Genomic DNA, 24,828 nt, shown 5'->3' with positions numbered 1-24,828 from the left:
TGAGGGCTATATGGTGACACCCCCCCCCAACACACACACACACACACACACTGCACCCCTCCGTCTCTATTAAGTCACTTCCTCGTGTGTGGTTGAGCCTCCTTCTTGACTGCTTTGGCAGGGCCGGTGCTGTCTGTGTCGCTGTCCAGCCTCCCCTTCCTGTGTCTCCAGTCTGAGTAGAATTCCTGACAAGGGGCTATTCATGCAGCCTCTGCTACAGCTTGCACGTTAGCTGTCTGCATCACTACAAACTCCTTCATTCCTACATTTCCCCTGGCCTTAAGAGGACTCACAATGCAACATATAATGTCTCGCCACAGGACTCACAATAATGTCTATAATCAACTACTGTAATAATCAACAGTTACCATTGCCATAACTTCTTTTCTAAGTATATCATATCATTGTAAACATTATTCAGTCATTTACATGCATCATACAGGTATGTCAGTTTTGTTCATGCAATGATGAACTCAAGAAACTTTATTTAAAGTGTATGATTAAAATGACTACAACTAGGACAATTAAATGAAAATTAAAAATAAAAAAAGACGACAACCACAAAACAAAACCAAAATAAAGTATCGAACAGAGACACTAACACTTGGTTTATGTAGAAACACGAGAATGTATAAGAAACTGGCGGGTCTACCTGAAGTATAAAAGAATGATGGTGTAACATTTTAAAATCTAGTATCCAGTCCGAGATATAAAGTTCAAAGGGGGAAATCTGAAGCACACTCAACAAGTGACAGTTTGTAAAACACCTACATAGGAGAGATGAAGGCTGAACCTTCACCCCAATATCCAGGCTTGTTATGTTGCTAAATCTCCACTTCCCTCTCCGGTTGGAGTCGGTGGGCTGAACTGAGGGTACACTGTGTGGGGGTTTGGGAGTCCCCTTCTTAGGTAAACTCTCCATCATATACAGGGCCATATAAAAAAATGTGTGTGGAAAGGTCTGCGGCAGCCAAAAACCTGAAGAAGCCACCAATTGAAAAGTTCCTTTGTAAAAAATCGCGTACAGAATGTCATTATTTATCACCCTTCTCTCTTTCTGTGTGTGTGTGTGTGTGTGTGTGTGTGTGTGTGTGTGAGTGTGTGTGAGGGAGAGGGGGAGAGAGAGAGAGAGAGCAGGAGAGAGGGAGAGAGAGAGAGCAGGAGAGAGAGAGCAGGAGAGAGGGAGAGAGAGGGAGAGAGAGAGAGCAGGAGAGGATGTGTGCAGGCTGAGTGGTGTGGCATGATAGGTGGCTGGGAGAGGGGGAGCAGGCGGTTGGGGAGGGGAGGGGGGGGGGGGTGTAGAAGCAGGGCCAGAACTTGGCCGAGGAGCACTGCCTCTTTGTGGTCAGCGATGACATCAGGAACACACATGAAGTGCATCTTTCACCCGCCAGAGTCCGCGCACGACGGACGGAGAAAGTGCCTCTTTTGTGGAGCTCCTGGGCTGTGGTCGCCACAGCAACACCCGCCTCTCTCTCTCTCTCTCCATTCCCCTCCCTCCCCCTCTCCACCCCTCCACCTCCCACTCCACCTCCGCACCCCCCAGGCTTGGGGCCGGCGGCTCTCGTCAGTCGGAGAGGGAGGGCGAGCGGAGGGAGCGTCCGCTGGCCGGGCTGTTGCTGAAGGCGTGCGCGTCGCGCTCCTTGTCCTTGCTGTCGTGCTTGTGCTTGTGCTTGTGCTTGTGCTTGTGCTTCTTCTTCTTCTTCTTGTGCTCGTGGTGGTGGTGGTGGTGGTGGTGGTGCTCGCCGCCGCCACTGCCGCCGCCGTGCTTGGACGACGAGCTGCTCTCCTTGCTGAACACGGGCATGGGCATGGGCATGGGCGTGGCGGGCATGGAGAGCAGGCTCTGCTCCACCGACGGAGGCTCTTTTCCTGAGAGAGGAGGATGGAGGGAGGGATGGATGGATGGAGGAGAGTGGAGAGGGAGGGAGAGAGAGAGAGAGAGTGTGTGTGAGAAAGAGAGTGAGTGAGTGTGTGTGAGAGAGAGTGAGAGAGAGAGAGAAAGAGAGTGTGTGTGTGTGTGTATGTGTACAGTATGTGTGTGTGTGTGTGTGTGTGTGTGTGTGTGTGTGTGAAAGAGAGAGAGTGAGTGTGTGAGAAAGAGAGTGTGTGTGTGTGAGAGAGAGAGAGAGAGAGAGAGAGGGAGAGAGAGAGAGAGACGCCATGAGACCACTGTTATTTTTTAATTCCAGAAAAATGTCAAAAGGGAGATTGCTAAATTTAAACTTAAAGATTCTGTTTGCTCCAGGATGCCCTTTAAGACTTCAAGGTGGAGTGAGCACTACTGACGGAAGTCAGCTGTTTTGAAACACAACCACCACATACACCCCCCCACATCCCTCCTCTCTCTTTGAAATGTTCTCTCCCGTTCCTTGCACGCATATCATCTTGGCTTGGACACATGCCACATAACACAGGTTGAAAACCTACACACACGTGTCTCAGAGCAACATGGGAGCTTCAACGCATAGGCTGCACACATAAATAAAGCTGCAGCTCTTTATATGACTGGGGTACGGCATATGGACCAGGGCGTCAACTACACATTCATGTAGGGAAACACAACATCCATTTTGGCAAGAAAAGGATAAATAAAAATAGCGTGTGTGACCGTTTTAAAGTAAAAGATGCACTTGTATATAGAATACATGTTTTATCCCGTTGCTTTGGTGACCAGACCTGATGTTGCATAGCCACTTTTTGTGCCACTGCTTATGGATAAAAGCTATGATCTGGAGCAATTATAATAATGTTCTTCTGGCTTGGGTTTTTTTTTTACATTATAAAACCTCTTTAGTGCTGAAGTGAACGTTTAACGCTTTGACCTCAATGTTTAGCCTGGCAAATACAATACAGCACTTCTCACTTACCTGGTGTAGATGGTCTTTCCAGCATGTTCAGGTGATGATAGATGAAAGCCTGACTATCATGAACTGTCTCCATGTCGATATCCTCCTCCTCTTGGGTGGGAAACTGATTGAGACAAATTGACACAAATAAATGGCATGCTGACAAATAAACCCAAAAAACCTAGATAGGGATTAAAATTGGATTTTTGGTTATCCTGGATGAATTTAGCCTTCACTTGGTTTCACTAAAGAGATGGCACATGAATTATCACAGAGATTTATTCTGTGAAGCTCATGTTAATTATGTTGTCTTATTGCCAGCCATCATTCAAAAGATCTCAGATTGTCTGTGTGATACCATAGGGTTATCATTTTAATTGTGATAACCTTAGAATTATTAACCTCCTCCATGCATGCTTCTTTTGTTAATAGATGTTTGATGAATAGCCTACTATAGTAGTTGATTGGACATTTTTCAAAGGTGTTTTCAACTAATTATGTTATAAGGAGAATGGAGTTGATTTAGATAGAAGATAATACTAGATAGGAAGTCATATATAGTCATGATGTGTATCTTTACAGTGACAAGCACGCTTCTTCATCATGTCATGTGCCTTATTCTGGGGAATACCCCTCAGATGCTAACAAATAGGCCACTGTGGCATGCTGACCTAAGCATCATCAATAAATACGAAGGGAAAAAAAGGCGTATCATTTTCTAGCAAATTTGTATGAATGATGAATCATCAACATGAATACCATCTCACGCAATTACATACATGTATCTTTTCATAAAAACCAGCCTAGCTGTGCTTTAGGAGTGTCTGTACTTCAGGAATGGCAAATGCAAATGCAAAAAAAGCAAACAATACAGTAATTTCCCGCATATAAGCCGCATTGTGTATAAGCCGCAGGACAGTGTTTTATGCAAGTTAAAAGAAACAAAACCATATTTACACCATATTAACTGCCCCCCTGTATTAACCTCATAGCAGAAGAAATTTAGCAAAATCAATGTATAAGCCACGGCTAATGGTAACCCCTGAGGCCACATGTCCAAGTGAGCGAGGAAGACGGGCTGGCGGGCAGGCTGCTTACCCTGCCCTTCATGGGGATCTTAGCGCTCAGCTCGTCCTGCAGCACCTGCCCCGGCTCTGGCGGAGACCCCAGGGGCGTGTCCAGCTTCCTCTTCAGGGCCTGGCTGGGTGGAGGGACCGGGATGGGTGGAGCATCGATGACCAGATGCTCTTCCTCCGCCTGCGAACGCAAAAACGAGAATGAGATTAAAGTACACAGACGCCGTCCACACAGAGAAGACATCGATGAAGGCGCTAGCTCACTAGGTGATAACGGACTCGTGCACATATGATTGGCAACTAAATGGGATGAATCTAATGGACGTCCTCAAAAAAAGACTGACAGAGAGAGAGGCTCTCGGTAAAAAGAAAAAAAGAAAAAAAAGGGAAAAAAAAGAAGAAAAGATGGACAGAAGCGACAGAACGGATGGCTCTAGGATGGATGGGTCTAGCATGCCTTGATACTGACTGAGAAGGCCATGGAGGAGATGGAGGGGGGCAGCTCGGGGGCGGGCACCGCCTGCTCGGGCTTGATGGTGGGGTTGAGCAGGGCCTTCTTCTCCTTCAGGTTGAGCACCAGGCCCAGCTCCGGCAGGGGCAGGCAGGAGGGCCGCGTCAGGCCGAACAGCGTGTAGTACAGGTTCATCGCGTCGCAGCGCAGCCGCCAGTCGTGAGAGGTGCCTGCAAGAGTTACAAAGCAACACAATGTCATGTCACGGGTGGGATGTGGGATTATTTTTCATACAGTAATTTCCTGTGTATTTAGCCACATTGTGTATAAGCCGCAGGACAGTGTTTTATGCAAGTTTTATGCAAGAAGCAAAACCATATTAAAACCATATTAACTGCCCCCATGTATTAGACTCTATCTATCTAACCTCATAGCTGAAGAAAGTTTGCAAATTCAAAGTATAAGCCGTGGCTAATAGTTATTACGGTATACAGCAGCACAATGCTAAAATCAAAAGTGTAGCCGCCCCTTTATTTGTTGCTCCACTAATGTTACAATGTTCCACCTTTCACTCTACCCACCAGAACACCACAAAAATGTGCAGCAGCTTCTGGTGGGTTGAGGTGGGCTGGGCTGGAACAACCACCACAACACAGCCAAAACAAATCCAAAAGTGACCCAACACTGACAACAGACCGGAACAATAATGTTTGTCGTTTGTCACTGTGCACACACCACACTACAGCGAAGAGAGCCAAAAACACACTCATGGGGTTCCCACAACACTGCCACAGCAAAACATAAGGGGCAGCTTGAGACTTCGCAATACTGTATGTTGTATGTTTTTTTGTTTGTTTATAAAGCACTTCTATCAGTGATCCCTGTATCAATGCCTAAACCAACCACGGGGTAAAAGATGAGAAGAGAAAGCACATGGTAAACTCAAGGACACGACGCACAAAATGCTGTATCCTGGAGAAACCATTAACCTGATTCTGTAAACGGTAAGATTTCATTTGATGTAAAAAGCTTAGCTCCCATAAACAACCATTGCAACACCAAGTCCCAAAAGCAGGTTCAGAGCTACCCAACAATCTGTTAGAGTACATTAGGGAATAATCCTGGCAGACTGCAGTCCTCCGAAGAGCCCTTTAAGACTCTGCCCAACATTGTGAAACCGTCGATTTCCCCTCAGTCTGAGAGGCGCGTGTGCAGTAATCAGAAGCAGGTGTCAGTGTCTTGTGGAGTGTTTTTATTTATTTCTTTATTTCTTTATTTTTTAACTCCTGCCGGCATATGCCGCACATATATAGGTCAAACATGCTGAAGGTAGCAATCACAACGGGGGGCGGGTGTGTGTGTGTGTGTGTGTGTGTGTGTGTGTGGGGGGGGGGGGGGGTGAGGGGGGTGCTACCCCCAAAGCGAGTCTGTAATGAGCTCTGCTGGTGTCTCTGTCAAAACGACGTCTTAAATTGTTGTTCAGAGGAAGTCCCGCGGCAGGCTTGTGCGCTGCGTTAAGAGACTTCAAAGGGGCCGGAGCGGAGCGGCTGGCTCGGAGAGGCGGAGGGCCGGGGGGGCCCTGGCGGCTGGCGCGTGCGGTGGGGGCCATGTCATCACCTCCAGGCCTGGATGAATACGCGCCTGTACTGTACACATGTGGAAGTGATTGTCCGGAGAGTCCCCCGTCGGATCTTGCCGACCTCGACCGCGTGATGAAACACAGATGTGTGTGGGGGGGGGGGGGGGGGGGGGGAGAAAGTGTGGGGAGAAAGTGTGTTTTGTCTCCCTAATGTGTTTATTAGTTTGTGCGTCGCAACAGCTTTCGCCATTTGTGTGTGTGTGTGTTATGCAACCTTTTTTTTTTTTTTTTTTTTGCCTCGTTTTGTTTGGCTACAAAAGAGGTTTGGCTGCAACTTTATCTCGCCTCACATGGAAAGTGTGTGATATTTACTGTAGGTCACCTGGTGAGCCCATAATCATGTTAGCCACTTAGCGTGTAGCAGAGTGCAAATAAAAGAGGTCATATTTGGACACCAAATATGTCAACAAATCGATGTAGGGAGTGGGGATGGGCTTTACTGTGTACTAACCTCTTCAATAGCTCAAGAATCAATTCCAACACTGAGAGGGACCAAATGCCCAAAGTCAGACCCAACGCCTTCCTCTACCATTTGACCTTTGACCCTGCCCCTAGAACCCTTAGCCAGTGCCCATTACAACTGATTTGCTCCATTCCTGCTCTGCAACATGAAAATATGTCTTTCTATCTCTCTACTAGTGAAATAATCCCAGTGAGTTCGCCAAAATAAAGAATTAAAAGTTCAGTGACGTAAACGAAAAGGTAACAGGGTTGACTGATTGACTACAGGCCATTGACTGGCCTTTATGAGTCTTATTTATTCCCACTCCAGAACAGTGAATCTGCCATTATGAAGACTAAATGATGGCTAGCTCTAAAGAAATGTCTTGAAGAAATGTAGAAAATTCGTTTTGATGAGTTTGAAAGAGCTACAAAGACATTTCCAAATACCTTGGATGCGAATGAAACAATGTGCGAGTTTTAATCAAGAACACTTGGAAACGTAGTGAATTATTCAAGGGGTGGATGGTTTGCCAAAACATCCCCATTCTCCAATGTGAAGGGCAAAACCCCCTCCTCTGTCTTAAGAGAAATGCAGGTTTTTCATTGCCAGGCTAAAGTCTGAGCTGAGTTTATGAGTGAGCAATACAAAAGAACTCTTTTGGATGATGGGTCCAACAGTACTATGTCTGCCATAAATCAAGCAAATTCCTGAAATCACAACATGATCACAAGAGCCAAAGGGGGTGTGCTAGCTCTCTGGCCTCAGGATCCAATCTGGACAACCCGCCTGATGCCAGGACTCTTCACACTTAACTGAGTCTACTGACAAGGGATCTACACAAAAATGTCCATGAGAATTAAAGCAAAGAAGATTTTTTTTTAAAAAAATGGACTTACAGGAAGGAAGCATTTGATACAGTCAATACTCTAGATAATGGAAAACTCAGGAGGCAATTGCTTCACCACAAAGTATAATTTCCAGAACCTCGGTTTGATTTAATCATCTTTGGATTTAAGGTCAAAGTCTAAACAAATTGAGTGTGACGGATGCAATAGCAAAGGAGACTGCTGCTTTTTAGTTTACTTAGAGCAAGAAAACAAACTATGCCTCCATGTCTTAGGCACTGACAAAAAAACAAACATTTAAGCACATTCTGTGTGAGCCTACTGTTCTAGTTTCTGTCTTGTTTGGCCAGAGTGTATCCTAACCTCACCTGAGTTCATGAGCTTCCACAGCTGGTCCACAAGCGCCTCGTTGCAGAGTGCAGACTCAGTCGCTTTGGTAAACGGTGGGTTCTTACCAAGCATGCTTAGGATCTTATGTCTGGAAAGATGCAAAACAAACACAAATAGGTAGTCATTCATTTAAAGTTGTTTGTCAGTTAACACATTTTTTTGGTTTTCTAATAGAAAACCTACGTTTTCTACGTAACATATACAACTTTAAGGGCAATTAAGAACACGTAAGGACAAATTGAAAAACGTCAAGGTTCTGATCAAAGCCACCAAAACGAAAAGAAAACACTGACTTGACATAATGTGTGGGGTCATTCTGGACCATGGTCAGCAGCCACTGGAGTTCCTCTGAGCTTCTGTCAACTGGCAATAAACACACACACACACACACACACACACACACACGCAGGTAAAACACATGCCCCCACATGCCTCTGTGGCTCACACAATGCTGCCCTGTTAGTAGCCCACCCGCCTCCATAGCAGACCACCAGCTCAGCGCACTCAATTACATTAATATGAGCAATATGGTGGAAGAGGATGGGCAAGAGCCAGGGGCAGACATGGGGGTGGGGGGGTAAAAGAGGAGGAGGAAAGGGGGCAACAGTGTGCAGCTTTACATCATGGATGATGCAGAGTGATGAGGTGATTGCTTTTGACTCGACTCCAACAGTAGTCTTGTTGGGGAGAAGCTTTGGACGAAAATAAGAAGCGAGTACATGGCAGTGTGCAGTTGGCTCGGTCACTTTTTCCACATAAACATAATGAGCAGTTTTTATTTTGCTCTTAGAAAGCACAGTTAATCAAACAGGCTCTTCAAGCATCTCAATAAACTGCTATAAATCTGACTACTTCCAAAGTCTGACTACAAAGGCACTGTGATTACCCTCATTTCTCGACAACTGCTAGACATATAGTTTTCAGGGGGCACAGCACATGAAATTTAAGCATGATGGCAGCCAGAGGTGCCTACCTCGAGTGTAATCCACAAGAGCTTCCAGTGCAGCGATGCGGACATCAACAAAATGGCCGAACTCTGCGTAGGCCTTGAAGAGGCTGGAGTCACTGGGAATGTGGCCATTCTTCTGCAACGTGCGAATGGCTCGCAGACAACTACACACCATAAAACACAACACAACACAAGCACAACATCAACATCAGTCTCAAACAGCTCCCTTACTCTAAGACTTAAAGGGGGAAAACATTCACAAAGATCTCTCTCGATGTCACCGAGTACTATCGGTACGAGACAAAAAAGTAAGTCAAGTCAAATTTTATTTCTATAGTACGTTTAAAGATGACTGAGCCGCACCAAAGTGCTTCACAGTAAAGTGCATAATAAAAGGCAGAGAACAAAGAAAAACAAAGAGAACAATCGGTGTTACCTAGCTTGAGTTGCTACGTTGCTACAGCGAACAGCTAGAGCAGCCAGGCATCTACAGTGCTACAGTGCTACACTCTGGGGGCATGATTTCAAAAAAGCTGGAATTCTCCTTTAAGCATTAACATTCACATACTACCTCTCCTGTCATTTCTCACTGGGGAAAAATATGGAGAAAAACAGTTTTCCCAAATGCTTCGAGCAATATGAAGCAACTATTCATATGAACTCGACTACCATATGCAAAATATGCACAACTTATTTTGCATGACTTATGTTTAGCTTGGCACAAACGATAAGCAAATACAATATTTATTTATGTAAACAGATCTGTATGCAATAAAAATCAGGAACACAAGTTATATTCAACCTTGTGTTGGAATATGGATTATGGGGTGAAAAGTTTAAAATGATGACTTCCCTAAAACAAATTGGAACCTAGACTAAAGTGGTCCTGTTGGCTTTCCTAATTTCCAATAAACCTTTGCCACATATTTGACAGAAAGGGCACTCACTCGAGCAGTCATCAATCTGTCTGTAAAGTGACCCTGGTTTCTGTTTGGCAAGGATGCTCTGTGACCGCATCTGGCCATGGTGATGTACTGGGAGTGCCCCATGCACGCTCTGAGTTCCGCTGGCTGGAACACCGCACGAGTTTGCTCAGTGGTGACTACATTCATCCTCTATTCCAGGATTGGCTTTTCTCTAGTCTTTGCGTGACTAACATTTTCATAGATGTTTTGAATTGATTGGTTACATTGACTCTGTACATCTCTAGTTTGATAGCCGAATGCTTGTGAGAAACTGCAACTGGGTCAATTTGCTGTGCTGTGATTGGGTTACCCATCCACAAGATCTGAGAGTTAATGTGCCTGTAACAAGCTGTGACTCTACACAGTACCTAACGGTGATTGTGTTCTTGTAACAGGCTGTGATTCTACACAGTACCTAATGGTGATTGTGTTCTTGTAACAGGCTATGATTCTGTAGTACCTAAAGGCGATTGTGTTCTTGTAACAGGCTGTGATTCTGCCGCACCTACAGTAACAGTGATTGTGTTCTTGTAACAGTCTGTGATTCTACACAGTACCTAACGGTGATTGTGTTCCTGTAGCTGGGTAGCAGTTTCTCCATGTTGAGGTAGCGGGTGATCTCCTCCAGGATGAGACGCACGTCTGGGTTGAGGTTGTCCATCGTGCGGACCTCGTTGTTAATGCTGATGGCAGGAGTCAGGGAGTTGGTGAGGGCGTCAATCAACTCCGCCCTGTAGTAGTTATCAGAGAACTGTGGAGACAGCGCAAAAGAGAGATTGACAAAAGCCTGAGGAATATACAACCGATAAAGACAAAAAACTCTTCAAGATAAAAAAAAGATTTAGGAGTGTAGGATAATTTATCTTGTGTTAAGAGTGAATTTTGCATTTTAAGTGTTCAACTTTACACTATAATCTTATTTCTAGACTGAATTATCTTAATTCAAGAAATCTTGTCAAGTGAAATTATCTTGCTGCATGGAGAGATAATTTAACTTGTTTTGAGTACCTTTTACCTCAGATGTAGTGTTTTTATCTATTTTAATCATCCCTTCTTTGCAGTGTACACTGCATGCCTCACCTTATTCTTCCTGTTATCGTTGTACTTGATGAGGTCCAGGATGAAGTTCAGAACTTCTTTAGGGCATAAATTCTGCACATCTCTCAACAAAGCCATGGAAACTGGCATGGTCTGAAGAGACAAATATGGAAGGGGGGACAAGTTAACAACAAGTTCCCTTCATTTCGACAAGAATCTGAGAAGCACTGAAATGCAGTAAAAGTCCAGAGGGAGATGTGCATGCCTTTTGCAAGAAGTAGCTCTGGAAGCTGATGAAGCTGTTGGTCTTGACGATGTTTGGGCAGCTCTTGCAGCAGAACATGCGGGTGAAGAGGGATTTCATGGCAGGTGGTCCAGTCCACGTGCTCATCATGGAGTTGGCAATCTGCAGCAAAGGAATAATAACAAAAAAAGATGTTTCTGGAAGAAAGGAACAAGACTTTTGAGCGCGAGGAATGAAGTGGTAATATATCTTCATTACATCCAGCACTGAATATTTTACAGAGGACATCAGAGGCTTTAGGCCCCATGTAAGAGCAATGTAAGAGCTCCAGTATGTCGGTAAGGTGATATGGGTGTTCTGTACGACTATGTACAGTATAAAAAGTATTCGCCCCCGTTGGATATTTTCCCCTTTTATTGCTTATAGAAATGGAACCTTGGACAATTTAATTTGGCCCCTTTTAGAATAAAACTCTTTCATTTCAGAGTTGCCAACATTGTCTGTCATTGCTCCCTCAAAACCCACTGCTGTCATTACTCCGTCTTATTCCCCATCTGGTCTTTTCCCTACACACTCACAAGCTTCCTTTTCTCTTTATCAGCACTGTAGATATCTGGCCATATAATATGCATTTTGTCTAATGGGTTTAAAAACCAGAGTGCTCTCTATCCTGTTCTTTCGCCTCCTGAGGCATCTAAAATGTAGTTACTTAGTATACTTATCCTATTTTTAGTCTTGACAATACATATAAAACATATTACCGTCATTTCCTAACTATCACCCACGTCAATTGACATAAGAAAAATGAGTAGAAACCTTACAGCAATTACAGCAAAGCTATCATTGTGAATTAATGCTAATTCACATTGCGCAATGCTCTGTGACTGCTTTGAAACGTTTTTTTTTTTTGTGTGTGTAAAAGTCTGATGCTGAGGTGCTCCCCTACTGTACCTTGGCCAGGCAGAAGCAGGCCTGCATGCGCACTTTGTAGAAGCACTGCTCCTGCTCCAGGATGTCGGTGAGGGCGAGGCGCGAGGCCGGCGTGGGGAACTTCTCCAGGGCCAGGATGGACTCCTCCTGGGCCACCACGTCGCGCTCGTACCGCAGCTGGTACTGCCACATGAAGTCGGCCTGCTCGAACTCCACCTTCCGCAGGATGGACATGTCCGGGTCGATCCGGATCCACAGCAACGGCGAGTCGGCGCTGCGGAGGGGTTGTATGGTGGACAGAAGAACTCTAAATGCCCTGCTGAAACTAGTTTTACCCTACATGTATTTAGGTAAACACATGATGCAGCTGCTATTCACTCCAGCTATGCTGTCATGCTAATATTAAAAAACAATCAATAATCAGATCCTGCTTAAACAAAGACATACTGTAGGACACTTGTTTTAGTGAGTAGTTAGTAAGAAGTTAAGAGAGAGAATTGTGCTGGAGCTTAGTATTGAGACAAGACAGCTCAAGGCCATTTATCCTTGAGAACAGTGGTCTCTAGTCATGGGTGCTGGGGTGTCCCTTTCTTTTAGAGTAAAAGTGTAAACCTCAACTTATAAACTGCACTGTCTATTCCCTAAAACCTTTCCTCAACACTCCTAGAGCACTTCTAAAAATACATACCTGAATATCAACATCAAGCACCATCTTGGGCTGATGTTTTTAAACAGGGCAGGGAGCTCTGCTTATATTAGTGCAGAGGTTAACACCAAAAACCTCTTGAGGCTCTTTTCAACATGCTGTCGGGCTGGAGGCCGTATGTTTACCACATGCCACTATTACGGCAGTGACTCGAGGTACTCCTCACATTCGTAGAGCGGCAGCGTGGAGGAGCCCAAGCCAAAGCCAAAGCCAAAGCCAGAGCCCCAAACTGGGCAACCACCCGGTTGTCCTCACATCAACCCTCACATCTCCTCCTCCTCCTCTCCACCTCCTCTCCTCCTCCTCTCCTCCTGTTTTATTGCTCTCTCCTCTATGTCCTCCAGCTCACCCTAGCTCCAGATAGCTGCAGCTGGCCCTGTCCTTTCCACTACTGCTCACGGGTCTGGGGAAGAAACATCAGCTGTAACGCACATCTTCACATTCAATATTCAAAACATAAATCGCAATAGAGGAATACATTCCCTTACAGGTTTGTACAAATATTGCAGAGGTTCATGATTTTTTTAATGCCTCTTCTTTAATAAACAAAAAAAACACTTTTCCTCAACGTCGCAATAGTTACCTATGAAGCACTTACGACACATTGCATCTGGTTCAGCGATTGTAAAATGATGTTGAAGGCCTTAGTACTAAAGTGGCAGTGACACGACGCAGTAGACACTTTTGGCCAACAAAGTTTGGTTAGAGAATCAGCATCAGACACGTCTGATTGGACAGTGAGCGACCAATAAAGAGGAAGTCTTACTCCATGGCTGAGAGGTCCATGTCCACTTCCTCTCCGTTCATCAGAGGAATCTTCTTCTTCTTGTTTCTGTGAGCACAAGGAGATGGAACAGCCATTAGAGGAAAGGTCAGATCAGGTTAGGTCAGGTCAGGTCAGGTCCGGTGTGACACCAGCATTGTTTGGCAGCCTACAGTATTCTCATAATGTCAAAGTAAAGATCGTTGAGGAAATGGAGAAGCCTGCTCATACTGTGCTGTGTATTGCTGCAGTGGCAGGAGTTCCAAGGGTCAGTAACAAGCACAAGCTAAACACAGTAGAGGTCAACTGAAACTGGATACTGATCCTGCATGGACCATGTCCTATTGGCCAGCGAGGCCTATAATCAGTATGCCGTCAATTGCATAATAACTCAATCCTCCCCAAATTCTCGTACATGAAATCAAAACAAGCTATATTAACATAAGCAAGGTAGAGTGAAGGGGGTTGTGTACTTTTTGTACTGTTTCTTTTATGCAATACAATTTATTCTATGGTTCTAGGACCACCATCCGGGCAAAAAAGTGTATTTTTGAGAATGTGGCGCGTGAAATGATTGAAAACACAACTGGTGAAACAGCTCTATAAGACCTCGGTGAGAGGTCAGGAAACTGTACTATAATGCTGATTGTGCACCTCTGCACAGTGTGGCTCATTCACCTTCGGCTCTTGGAGTGGCACGGTATGTCATGCTTCAGACTGTTCTCCTCTATCTGCAGGGTGTGGTTGAAGGAGCCATCCAGTTCCTGCACCGTCACTTTGATGGGGCCCTGCGGAAACCAAAGCAACACACTTAAGGTTCCTTCGCAAAACAACCTGCCGGCCCCATGACCTTGAGACCACCCCGAGAGGAGGCGGCCGCAACACTAGCAGCGCTCTTACCACGTATTTCTGTGTGCCGGACGAGGTGTAATCCTGGCGAATTTCCAGCTCCAGCACATTCCTCTTCCTGTTGAAGGCGAAGCTCCCAAAGAACTTCACCACCCCGCTCTGGTCTCTGGGAGAGGGAGCGTCAAGGCAAAAAAAAACTCAAAAGCCTCGAGTCGATCGTTCATCATACGAAGCTCTCAAGCTACACAAACATCACTCATCCTCACACGGACATGTGTCTCACAGATCTGGATAAAACAGTGATGGGGGGTTATACTGTCTCAACTAAAAATCCATCAGCCTGACAGGTTCTGCACGGTGAGAAGCACTATGCCAACAATTCAAACATATGCAGCATTTGAAACGGCTGTCAAAAAAAGTGGGATTAATCTCCCGAAAGATATTTCCTATGCATTCCTGTTTTTTGCTCATTAAATTCTTTTTAAGTTTTTGCTGATTTTGCTCTAATGAACAAGAATGGCATGTCCAGTTCACTTCGGCATTGCGGTACGTATTTAATTCCACAACTCTGGCAACAGAGGAAAGCCTGGCGGCTGAAAAGGGATACACCCATTGCTTGATGAGAGGACCGATGTCCTTGCCAGACACGTTGGAGATGGACTTGAGGAAGCTGGAGGTCGACACCAGCATCTGGCTCCACATGTGAGACTGGTACTTCTGGGACGAGGCGGTGCTGGCTAAGCTCAGCAGTTTGTTGAAGACCTGCAGTTACACACACACACACACACACACACACACACACACACACACACACACACACACACACACACACACACACACACACACACACACACACACACACACACACACACACACACACACACACACACACACACACACACACACAGTACACGCACACAAACACACACACAGTGCCCGCAAACAACACACACAGACACACACACACACACGCACACACACACAGTACGCACAAAGACACAGTACGTACACACCCACACACACACACACACACACACACACACACACACGCCGTATAATATAGATTAATGCTTCCTGTGCAAAGTGCTGAGAGAAGAGTTTCCACAAGCTATTCAAACAAAGCCAATGATCTATGCCAGATATGTACAAAATTCTGAAATCCATGACTGGAAAAACAACCCCAAAATCCCTAAGACGACAGAGTGAACACTATAAGCTTTTTTGGGGGGGGGAAATAATTCACAAAGCAGATCGATCGGGGGGAAGCGCTCAGCGCTCCTATAACTCTGTCCTGCCAAGTGTCACCTGAAGCATGAACTCCATGCTGATCCGGTTCTCGATCAGCCGCATGACCAGGTGGGCTTTGCACTGGAACATCTTGTAGTACTTCCAGGACAGCGTGTGCGGGTGCTTGATGGAGAAGTGCAGGTGAGGCGTCGGGCTGATGGGAAACAGACGGAGGAGCACCGGGAGAGGAAGAGGAGAGGAAGAGGAGAGGAAGAGACCAGACGGAGGAGCACCGGGAGAGGAAGAGGAGAGGAAGAGGAGAGGAAGAGGAGAGGAAGAGGAGAGGGAGAGACCAGACGGAGGAGCACCGGGAGAGGAAGAGGAGAGGAAGAGGAGAGGAAGAGACCAGACGGAGGAGCACCGGGAGAGAGGAAGAGGAAGAGGAGATGAAGAGACCAGAGGTAGCCATGAACATAACAGGGAGAGAGAGAAAGAGACAGCAATACAAAACAAAAGTTAGTCTTCAAGTAATTAACAGAGAAAGGCATAAAACGAGAGTAAAAAATATATATGTAGACGAAAGACAGAACAAAACCAACAAAACAAAACAAAACAAAACAAAAAAAGCCAGACAGACAGCCTTTATATTCCGTTTTTTTTCCTCTTCTCCGCTCTGAGGCATTAGCGGTTATTACCTCAGCTGTTGACAGGCGCCTCACAGCGCTTGAGTTAGCGCTGAGATAATTTGCTAACAGCTCTCAAAACACACTTCAGTGGGGAACTGATTTATGACAAATGAGAGCGCCGGAGCCAAGTCGTTTTACGGGAGGTCAATAAGTAGTTCTACTCACAGGCTGTTTTTCCTACGGTCGGAGGGGGGGGGATTTCTGAAATCGTTCATCGAACTGAAACGGCTCTGTTCTACGCAGCCATGCTAAACGCCAGGTTCAGAGGCCAAGTCATGAGGTGTAATTTAATTTGACGTACACTCTCATTACGATCGGCCCCGCTGACCACTCAAACTCTCCAGCACCTCATGAGCCAAATGCTGCCTATGGATTCATATGAGCAAAAATCCACTGTGATGGAAAAGTACAGTGTTGTTGGTGATTGCAACTGAACACTGATCAGTGTGAAAATAGTATAGCAGTATAGTATAAATACTCTTTTGATCCTGAGAGGGAAATTTGGTCTCATCCCATCTATGAATTAGTGAAACACTCAGAGTACACAGTGTACACACAGTGAGGTGAAGCACACACTAACCCGGAGCAGTGAGCTGCCAGCTACAGCGGCGCTCGGGGAGCAGTGAAGGGTGAGGTGCCTTGCTCATGGGCACCTCAGCAGTGGATGTGGACATGGCAGAGCAGTGCTTAACCACTTCCCCCACCCATATTTTTTCCAACTGGTCGGGGATCAAACCGGCAACCCTTTGGTTTCAAGCCTGAAGCTGCAAAGCCACTGCTGCCCCACCTAACTGTGCATGAATGGCTTGGCAGAGCATTGCCTTATCGATTGTGCCACGTCACTGATGAAAGGTGAAAGGTGAAAGGTGAAAAAAATGAAAGGTGCGCTTACTTGTCCTTCTCTTTCCCTCCTCCAAAGGTGGGGTGCAGCAGAACTCCCCCCATCTTAAGCTCATAGTCCACGATCCTGTCCAACTCCTGTGGAATCAGTCAAAACACACACACACACACACACACACACACACACACACACACACACACACACGTCAGTGCTAGGGGCAGCAAGTGCAGTTAAGAGAGTAAATTACCTGAGAGCATCAAGATACAGAATACTGGGAGTTGTGCTCAACTACGCAAGTGCAAGACAAGTCCAAGTCCAAGTCCAAGAGGACAGGGCTGGGCAGGACTCAGCCCTTTGTTCATACCTCCTTAATCCAGTGGCGGTACTCGTTCACACCAAAGGTCTTCTTCAGGTACAGCCCGTAGATGTAGCCAGAAATCCCCTTCAGAACCCACTCATCGGCCCTTCAGTAGAGATGAAACAAACGTATGATGTAGTACTGTAGTTTACATAGCAGCTTATACACAATGCACCTAATTACAGGAAATGACGGTATTTAAGATATTATGTCTTCAACGAGTATTTACTAAATTACATCCATCCGAGGCTCTCAGAATGTCATAAGAAAAATGAGTAGAAACCTTACAGCAGTTACAGCAAAGCCATCATTGTGAATTACTGACGCAATGCTCCGTGACTAACAGAAGTCTACAAAGGGTATGAATCTGACCTATGATTTATGCTCGACCTAGTGGTGTTCATGGTTAGACTCTCATGCAAACAAACAGCTCTGCCACTGACGGCAGCCTACTGCATATTAAATCCTGCAACTGAATCCTATTACTGCTGTCTTATGAGCCGCCGTGAGTTTTACAGGCGTCCTCATGCGTTACGGGTGAGTGCTCGCTCGCTCGCTCGCTCGCTAGCTTGCTTGCGCCCCTGTGTGTTTGGCTTCAAGGGGAGGCAGCGAGAGTGCTGCAGGCAGCCCTCCGCGGACCACACATCTCTCCTCGCCGTCTTTACGGCTCGGCTCAAGCCGTTAATCCCCCTCCAGACGGCTGCGCTTGACTTGACGGCAGCCAGAGCCCCCCCCCCCCCCCCCCCCTTCCAGGTTCCAGCGAGAGAGAGCTCACAGGTATGACCTCATTTCTCTGGGCCAAAGGTGGAGGCGCGACAAAAAGGAGGCCCGTTCGCCTCCTCCTCATAGGCACTCGCTCAGTCGAGTCTGTCTCCAATTATAAGCTTCGTCTGAATTAAACCACACAATTAATCGCTAGCAGGTGACTGCTTTCCATATCAAAGGGCCCTGCTTGCGCCTCTATTCTGGCACACTCCCTCCCCTCTGTGACGGGGCTTATATAACACCAGCCTAAATTAAATAAATAAATGCAATCTGTAACCTGAGCTTCCGCACATCTGACTTGGGTTTGAGAGCCCTCAGTGTACAGGGGGGGCATTGTTTCACACAGATCAATGCATGGGCCATGTTGGGTCAGGGTGCACATACAACCATGTCTCTGGAGGGAGCGAAGGTTGATTACAAGAACCAATCATATACTAGCGCTGTTCCACCAGCATGGTTTTGATAGAGAGGGAAGAGACATTACTGGTGCTGTTCCACCAGCATGGTTCTGATAGAGAGGGAGAGACATTACTGGTGCTGTTCCACCAGCATGGTTCTGATAGAGAGGGAGAGACATTACTGGTGCTGTTCCACCAGCATGGTTCTGATAGAGAGGGAGAGACATTACTGGTGCTGTTCCACCAGCATGGTTCTGATAGAGAGGGAAGAGACATTACTGGTGCTGTTCCACCAGCATGGTTCTGATAGAGAGGGAAGAGACATTACTGGTGCTGTTCCACCAGCATGGTTCTGATAGAGAGGGAAGAGACATTACTGGACACTTCTCCTTCATTCTCTGTTTACATCATCTGCATGATGTCTCTCTATTAAAATACTATTAGAGCTCTCAGCTGCAAAGCAAAATGATCCAGGAGAGACCGGCAGAGGCAGAAAATCTCATGCTCTGTCACAGACACAGAACAGCAACAGAACACCTTTAAATCACTCAGCTGCACAGACACTCTCCACAGGTCACAGCAAAGGCCAGCCCAAGCTGCCATAACGCATCACGAAGCACTTCACAAATAAAAAGCAGGGAGGAAAAAAAACATGGAAGAGTGAGAGAACGAGTGAAGTCATAAAGGGAGAGAGAGAGAGGAAACAGAGAGAGAGAGAGAGAGAGAGAGAGAGAGAGAGAGAGAACAGAGAGAGGGGGGAAAAACAGCTCTGTGTGCTGAAGCTGAGCCTGTGTCAGTGTGTTGGAGGTCCCTTAGTCACACACGAGGAGCCAAAGCCCGCCCGTGGTGACGGTGTGCGGAGCTGCTAATGACCAGGACGCTGGCTGGGGCGCTGCCAGGGGCGGAGATGACCAGTCGCCAGGGCGAAGAAGGCGCGAGCGGCGGTGTGGGCGTGGGGGTGCCTGGTTGGCTGACTGGCGTAGCCTGAGAGAGTGGGGGGGGGTTCCTATCCTACTCACCAGGACATGCGCGAGATGAAACAGCCAAAGAACTGCTGGGCCAGAGCCTGGGCCAAGCAGCGGCGCGTCAGGGGGGTCTGGTCGATAATCATGGCACTGTGCAGGAGATTCGTACTGCGGCAGGGGGAGTGGAAAAGGCAGGGGAAAGAGGGGGGTGCAGGAGGGGAGGGAGGGATGGAGGGAGAGAGAGAGAGAGAGAGAGAGGGAGGGGAGGGAGGAAAGAGAGAGAGGGAGGGAGAGTGGATTGAGCATTAGTGGTTCAACTATTTAGATTCAAGTGCTTTTCATTCTTGGAAGAAGACATTTTATTCTTCTAATCCTCCATTCCGTAAACATTACTGCACAAGGGATTGCCTTAAATCTTTTCATTCTATTTCTATGTCTGCTACAGAACACTGTAAACACATTTGAGATCTGTGCACTTCAATTAATGATGACTGTTCCTTCAAAACATAACATTACTTTATTCACTAAGTTAATACAATTTAAATGTTGGGCAGAGTAAAACTAAAGCTTATTTATTGACTACACAAAATCGGTGGGGTCAGCTAAAAGCTGTCTCTTGCCACATGATGCCTTAAGTTCATGCATGGATATTTTGCTAGACCAACTTTGCCCAGTATTTCAATTAGGGCCGCAGTTGATTGACAGTTCCCACACAGACAGGCTTTTCTCCAGCTTACCTGAAGATGCTCATGGACGCGTAGGAGGACACCTGCACATAGGCCTCGTCCACAAAGACAGTCTTGAAGCAGGAGTAGGGGTAGCGGCAGGTGAGGATCTCCTCGTAGAACTCAAAGATCTCGTGGAGGTAGGACATGGTGTGCTTGAGCAGGGGAAGCAGCTGAGGCAGGCAGAAGTGGGTCACCTGTGACACAGAGAGAGGTTTCAGCACTGCCGGCTTTTATTGCACAACACACTTGAATTTCCCCTTGGGGATCAATAAAGTATCTATCTATCTACATAGGCCTACAATGTGTTATCAACTTAAATATGAACTTGAAACTATGAAACATTTGTTTTTTATTTCAAGTTTGCATGAGCAGCGGAAAAGTCTTTCATTTGATGAAAACTCCTGCAAGTAAGCAGGCGTTGCAGTTGCTAATTCATTAGGCATGGATTCAAGTAATTAAAGTAATTAAGCTCACCTATGCCGACCACAAAAGGTTACCCATCCACTGGGAATTATCCCGACTACCATGATTCTCCAATCTCCACTACTACGTTTGCGTAGCATTATGTAGGCAAGAGTCGATTCACAATGTGTGCGCAATGCGCATGCAGTTTGCGCATCTTAATGAAAGTAGCCTTCTCCGCTGTTTGTGCAAAGCTGATTCTAAACAAACTGTCGGTGCTGTCCAATATTCTGGAATAGCCTATTACCGTTTACCGACATTTTGTTCAGCCCAAAAACGAAAGACTATAGTTTTTTCTTCCATGTTGGACACCAAAGAGAGTAACATAATGTTCTCTTTCCTAATACAAACCAATGGCCTGACCCTGTGTCAATCCTCAGACACGTAATACTTATTTTCTCCTGTGATGCCATCCAATAAAATCTACAGACTGGACCCAAAAGGTACAGTTGAGGAACACTCACACTGAGTGATCACACAGAGAGATCTATTGTGTTTTACTTCATGAACAAATATCACATAATCCATTCCAACTGGGCCAGGATGAAGCAGGCTTCTTATGAACTACCTAAACAGAAAAATATCTGTGTATGCTCTGCGATCTGTGCAATGCACAGCATTCATTGTTTGTAAGAAAAAGTTACTAAGCTTAGAAAGTCATGGTATTTTTTGTTCAGGTCAACCATAACAGATATCAGTATCTTTTGACTGTGTGAAGTCTGGTGCTTTTAGGCACGGTTTCTACCTTTGTGGGAGTCAAAGGAAGCCCTGCAAACATGTAAAATAATACTATGCATATTCCTGAACAATGAATTGCTTCATTTTAGCAAGGAGACACCCCACAATAACACTTATTGTGCGATAGAAAAAAAACTTTTCAAGCCGTGATATTATTTCAGACTCAAATTTCGAACTGCTAAAGAGACGTTCACTTTAACACAATGTTACATGTCTGTATTAATGTTACATGAATCCGTGACAAATACTTGGCCATTAAAAAAGAGGAGTAGGATATCAGACTTAAATATAACTGCAGAGGCGTTCAGAAAAACAATCTGAGCCTGTATATATGAAACATTATACTAATAGGTGAATCCATCTTTAGCACAAGTTACAGATGCAACAATCATGTATTCCCTCAAATCTGTTAATTTCACTTATCGAGCGCAAAAACATTGCACATGTCTCATGGCGCTTTACAGAGTGTTAAACATTCAGAGAGAGCCCATGAGTGACAGGGAAGAGGAAAAACTCCCTAGAATTGGGGATACATGTAGGAAGAAACCTCGGACAGATCCACGACTCAAGGGCCCAACCCATCTGCCTAGGGTCAGTTACAGTACTAACTACAGTAGGGTCATTTAGTCACTGATGGAAAAATATGTGCCTCATTTTCACAGACTTTATCTTGTAGCTCAACTGGGGCCAACTAAACAGAACTACCAGTAGCATTTAGTAACCTTTCTGGTCCACCTTCCAGCATCTGTCTGTAAGGAACATGCTACGGTACAGAGAGGGAATCCTCACCCTGTCAGAGTGAATGTACACTGCAGTCTCACCTCATGCATGTATGGGTCCACCAGAATCTCAAATGGTCCAACAGCCAGGGAGATGTTGGGGGCCGCTGTGGGGATGGGCAGCATGTAATGGTAGGTCTTCTTGCGCATGTCGTGGGTGTAGACGGTCTCCAGCAGGTCTCCGCAGGACACGGCGACCATGGAGGCGTCCACTGTGAACTCCAGCTTCCACGTGCACAGCTCCGAGTACGAGTCCACGCACGGGAACCAGAACCTGGGCAGAGAGAGAGAGAGAGAGAGAGAGAGAGAGCGGTGAAGGATCAGAGAGATAGATACACACTCACTTCTAAGTCCGTGCAACAACAACAACACTTTATAGATTTTATTTTGCGTTCTAACTGATATCTCATATTGTTTTTACCACACAACAGCAATATGCCATTAAGCCTGAATTTGGGTAAAGTTTCTTAGCATGGGTAACAATGAGCCACCTCACTTCATTCATGCTAGACACGGGCTGAATAGAAACCTTGAGTGCAAATATAGTGAGTTTTGGCCAGGCACTGCAGCGCTAGGGAACGCCATACCGTGTGGAGTTCTGGTAGCCGAAGGAGAAGACGTGGGCTCCCCGCTCTGCCATGCTGCCCTCCACGTCAGGCACAACAAAGTGCAGGCCTCCCTTGGGCTGGTCCAGCGAGAACTCAATGTACACTTTCAACACCTTCATCTCTAATGAGGAATGACACGTTTAGTGAGAAACAGCACATAGAAAAGACATACTAATCTAGTACACATCATTTCAAAGATGTGAAAAGCACAGTGCACAGATTAAAATGAATAAAACTAGAAAATCAGTAAAAATAGACAGTCAATGATACAATATGATGTAATATTTAAAATAATCATGCTAGAAAGTGCAACTACCAGAATCAGTAGTTGCAGATTCATGATATAAACCCATAAAATGAACCACCATCCGCTGTCTAAAACATCTCTTCCCCTCTTCCCCTCCTTCCCTCACCGTCTCCTTGCTTCCAGAGCTCGGACGGGACCTTGATGCAGAGCTCCCCATTCCCAGCATCTGGGTCCACCGCACTGACCGCAGCCGTGTAGGCACTGGAGAAGTAGTTGAGGTTCCTCCTGCAAACACAGCCGGTCACAAACTAGTCAGCTTCTTGTGTCATTTCAAGATGCATTGCAGATCTGAAAATAAAGCAGCCTGTGCCAATCTTGACCAATGTTCTTGCTGATGCTGAGCAATTGCCTTTGGCATCATCTTCAAATATTCATACAGGAAATTCACTATGTGGGCTAATTCTGATGTTCCGGTAGAAAATCATGCCTTCATAGCATAGCATCACCAACAAAAATGTGCCAGTAGCTTTCAAGTGGTATCTGTAGTATAAACTGAACACTCAATAAAACTGACAAATTAACCTAAAATGAATATTGCATTATTGCATTATTGCCATTGTCTGGAGGTTGTAGACATTCCGATCTCCATCCACACACAAGCATCAAGGAGGCTCTCCCTCTACCCAACATAATATATACAATTCTGACCAGTGCAGTCTTCAAGAGACCAAAGGACCAAAACAATGCCGTACATGGGGTGCAACTTACTGCTTTGATTCATGATGACAGACTTCTAAGGTGGGGTCATTGTAAATGAATGGAGACTCCAAGTCATTGACCCGTACTCTGTATATGCGACACTGCTTGCTGTTGAGTTTGATGCGGTTTAAATTCACAACCGTGGGGAAGATAGTCAGCTCCACATATCCCTATCAGGAGATAGAAACACTTTCAATGAACAAATAATGATTTTGAGGCACTTCACTGGTAGATATAGCCCAAATTATAAAGTTATCCAAAGAAATCAAACTTACAATAACTGACTTCCTCTGGAAATTGATGTTGTTTATGCATACCACCTGATGGGTTGTATAAGGAGACAAGAAGAACAATTACTGAGAGTCAATAATAAAATTGGCCTTGGATATGATGATAAATTCGTATCGGTTTTAATGACAAGTCAGTGAAACATGAACTAGCAACTTTCTTGACTGTACATCATAGCGTCAAGCTAACTTATTACATGCAGACATGATGCTGACTACTAGAATGAACAAATCCTGTTGCTGTAATATGCAATGTTGAATTGATTGGTACTTATAATTTGTATGGTCGAGGACTCTCGAAACCCTTGTCTTTCTTCCTGTTCATCCTGCAGGTCGAAGCTTTCAGAAATCGGGGTTTATTGCATAGGTAAGCAGGTTATGTCGGCAACTAATGTTACCGTCTTTTATGCGAGTCTTCCGTGCTCGATATTGGCTAACGTTACATACATTCACACATTGGAAATTAGACTAACCGATGCATACTAAATGCATATTATTGGAACAACCAGAGTCAGTAACCATACTAAAGTACTTTGCAATCGTTGTTAACAAGTGAACAATAGCTAAGGCTCAATGACTAGCCAGCCTCACGAAGTTAATATTAGTAGTCTTTGAAGCTTTATAGACGTCTGACTGAATTGGTCCTCTGCTTCTTCAAACGATGGAAGGTATGAATGCCTGAGTTTTGTGTCATCATTTCTGACAGCGGTCCACTCCTAGATCTGTACCCTACGCTACATCTCAAAACATTGTGCACTTCCTCCTGGAGCAGGCAGCCATTTTACCAATGACCTTTAACCTCCCGCGCAAAACAGACTTTGCCCACGGTATTTGTCCACCT

General features: G+C 45.5%; 1 protein-coding gene across 3 annotated transcripts; it reads right to left on the bottom strand.

Moving 5' to 3' along the window:
* Positions 1-447: 447 nt before the first annotated feature.
* Positions 448-24,755, bottom strand: taf2 (TAF2 RNA polymerase II, TATA box binding protein (TBP)-associated factor). Of its 3 annotated transcripts, none has more exons than XM_062531516.1 (27): positions 24,263-24,755; positions 23,976-24,030; positions 23,710-23,870; positions 23,108-23,226; positions 22,674-22,815; positions 22,129-22,360; positions 20,117-20,301; positions 19,434-19,547; positions 17,258-17,357; positions 16,945-17,030; positions 15,445-15,580; positions 14,747-14,901; positions 14,191-14,305; positions 13,969-14,078; positions 13,294-13,359; positions 12,877-12,930; positions 11,843-12,095; positions 10,913-11,053; positions 10,690-10,800; positions 10,167-10,360; positions 8,669-8,808; positions 7,989-8,058; positions 7,674-7,783; positions 4,383-4,606; positions 3,948-4,106; positions 2,871-2,973; positions 448-1,872 (listed from the first exon to the last, which is right to left on the bottom strand). In XM_062531516.1, the coding sequence occupies exons 1-27, from the start codon at positions 24,310-24,312 to the stop codon at positions 1,568-1,570; spliced, it is 3,690 nt and encodes a 1,229-aa protein (XP_062387500.1). In that variant the 5' UTR covers positions 24,313-24,755; the 3' UTR covers positions 448-1,567. The 3 variants fall into 3 exon arrangements, with proteins under 3 accessions (XP_062387500.1, XP_062387501.1, XP_062387502.1); XM_062531517.1 differs by having other exon boundaries at positions 4,395-4,606; XM_062531518.1 differs by lacking the exon at positions 12,877-12,930.
* Positions 24,756-24,828: the final 73 nt, after the last annotated feature.

Source organism: Sardina pilchardus, chromosome 3 (genome assembly GCF_963854185.1).
Source record: "Sardina pilchardus chromosome 3, fSarPil1.1, whole genome shotgun sequence".
Lineage (NCBI taxonomy): Eukaryota > Metazoa > Chordata > Actinopteri > Clupeiformes > Clupeidae > Sardina > Sardina pilchardus.
This window is presented reverse-complemented; position numbering and strand designations above follow the sequence as displayed.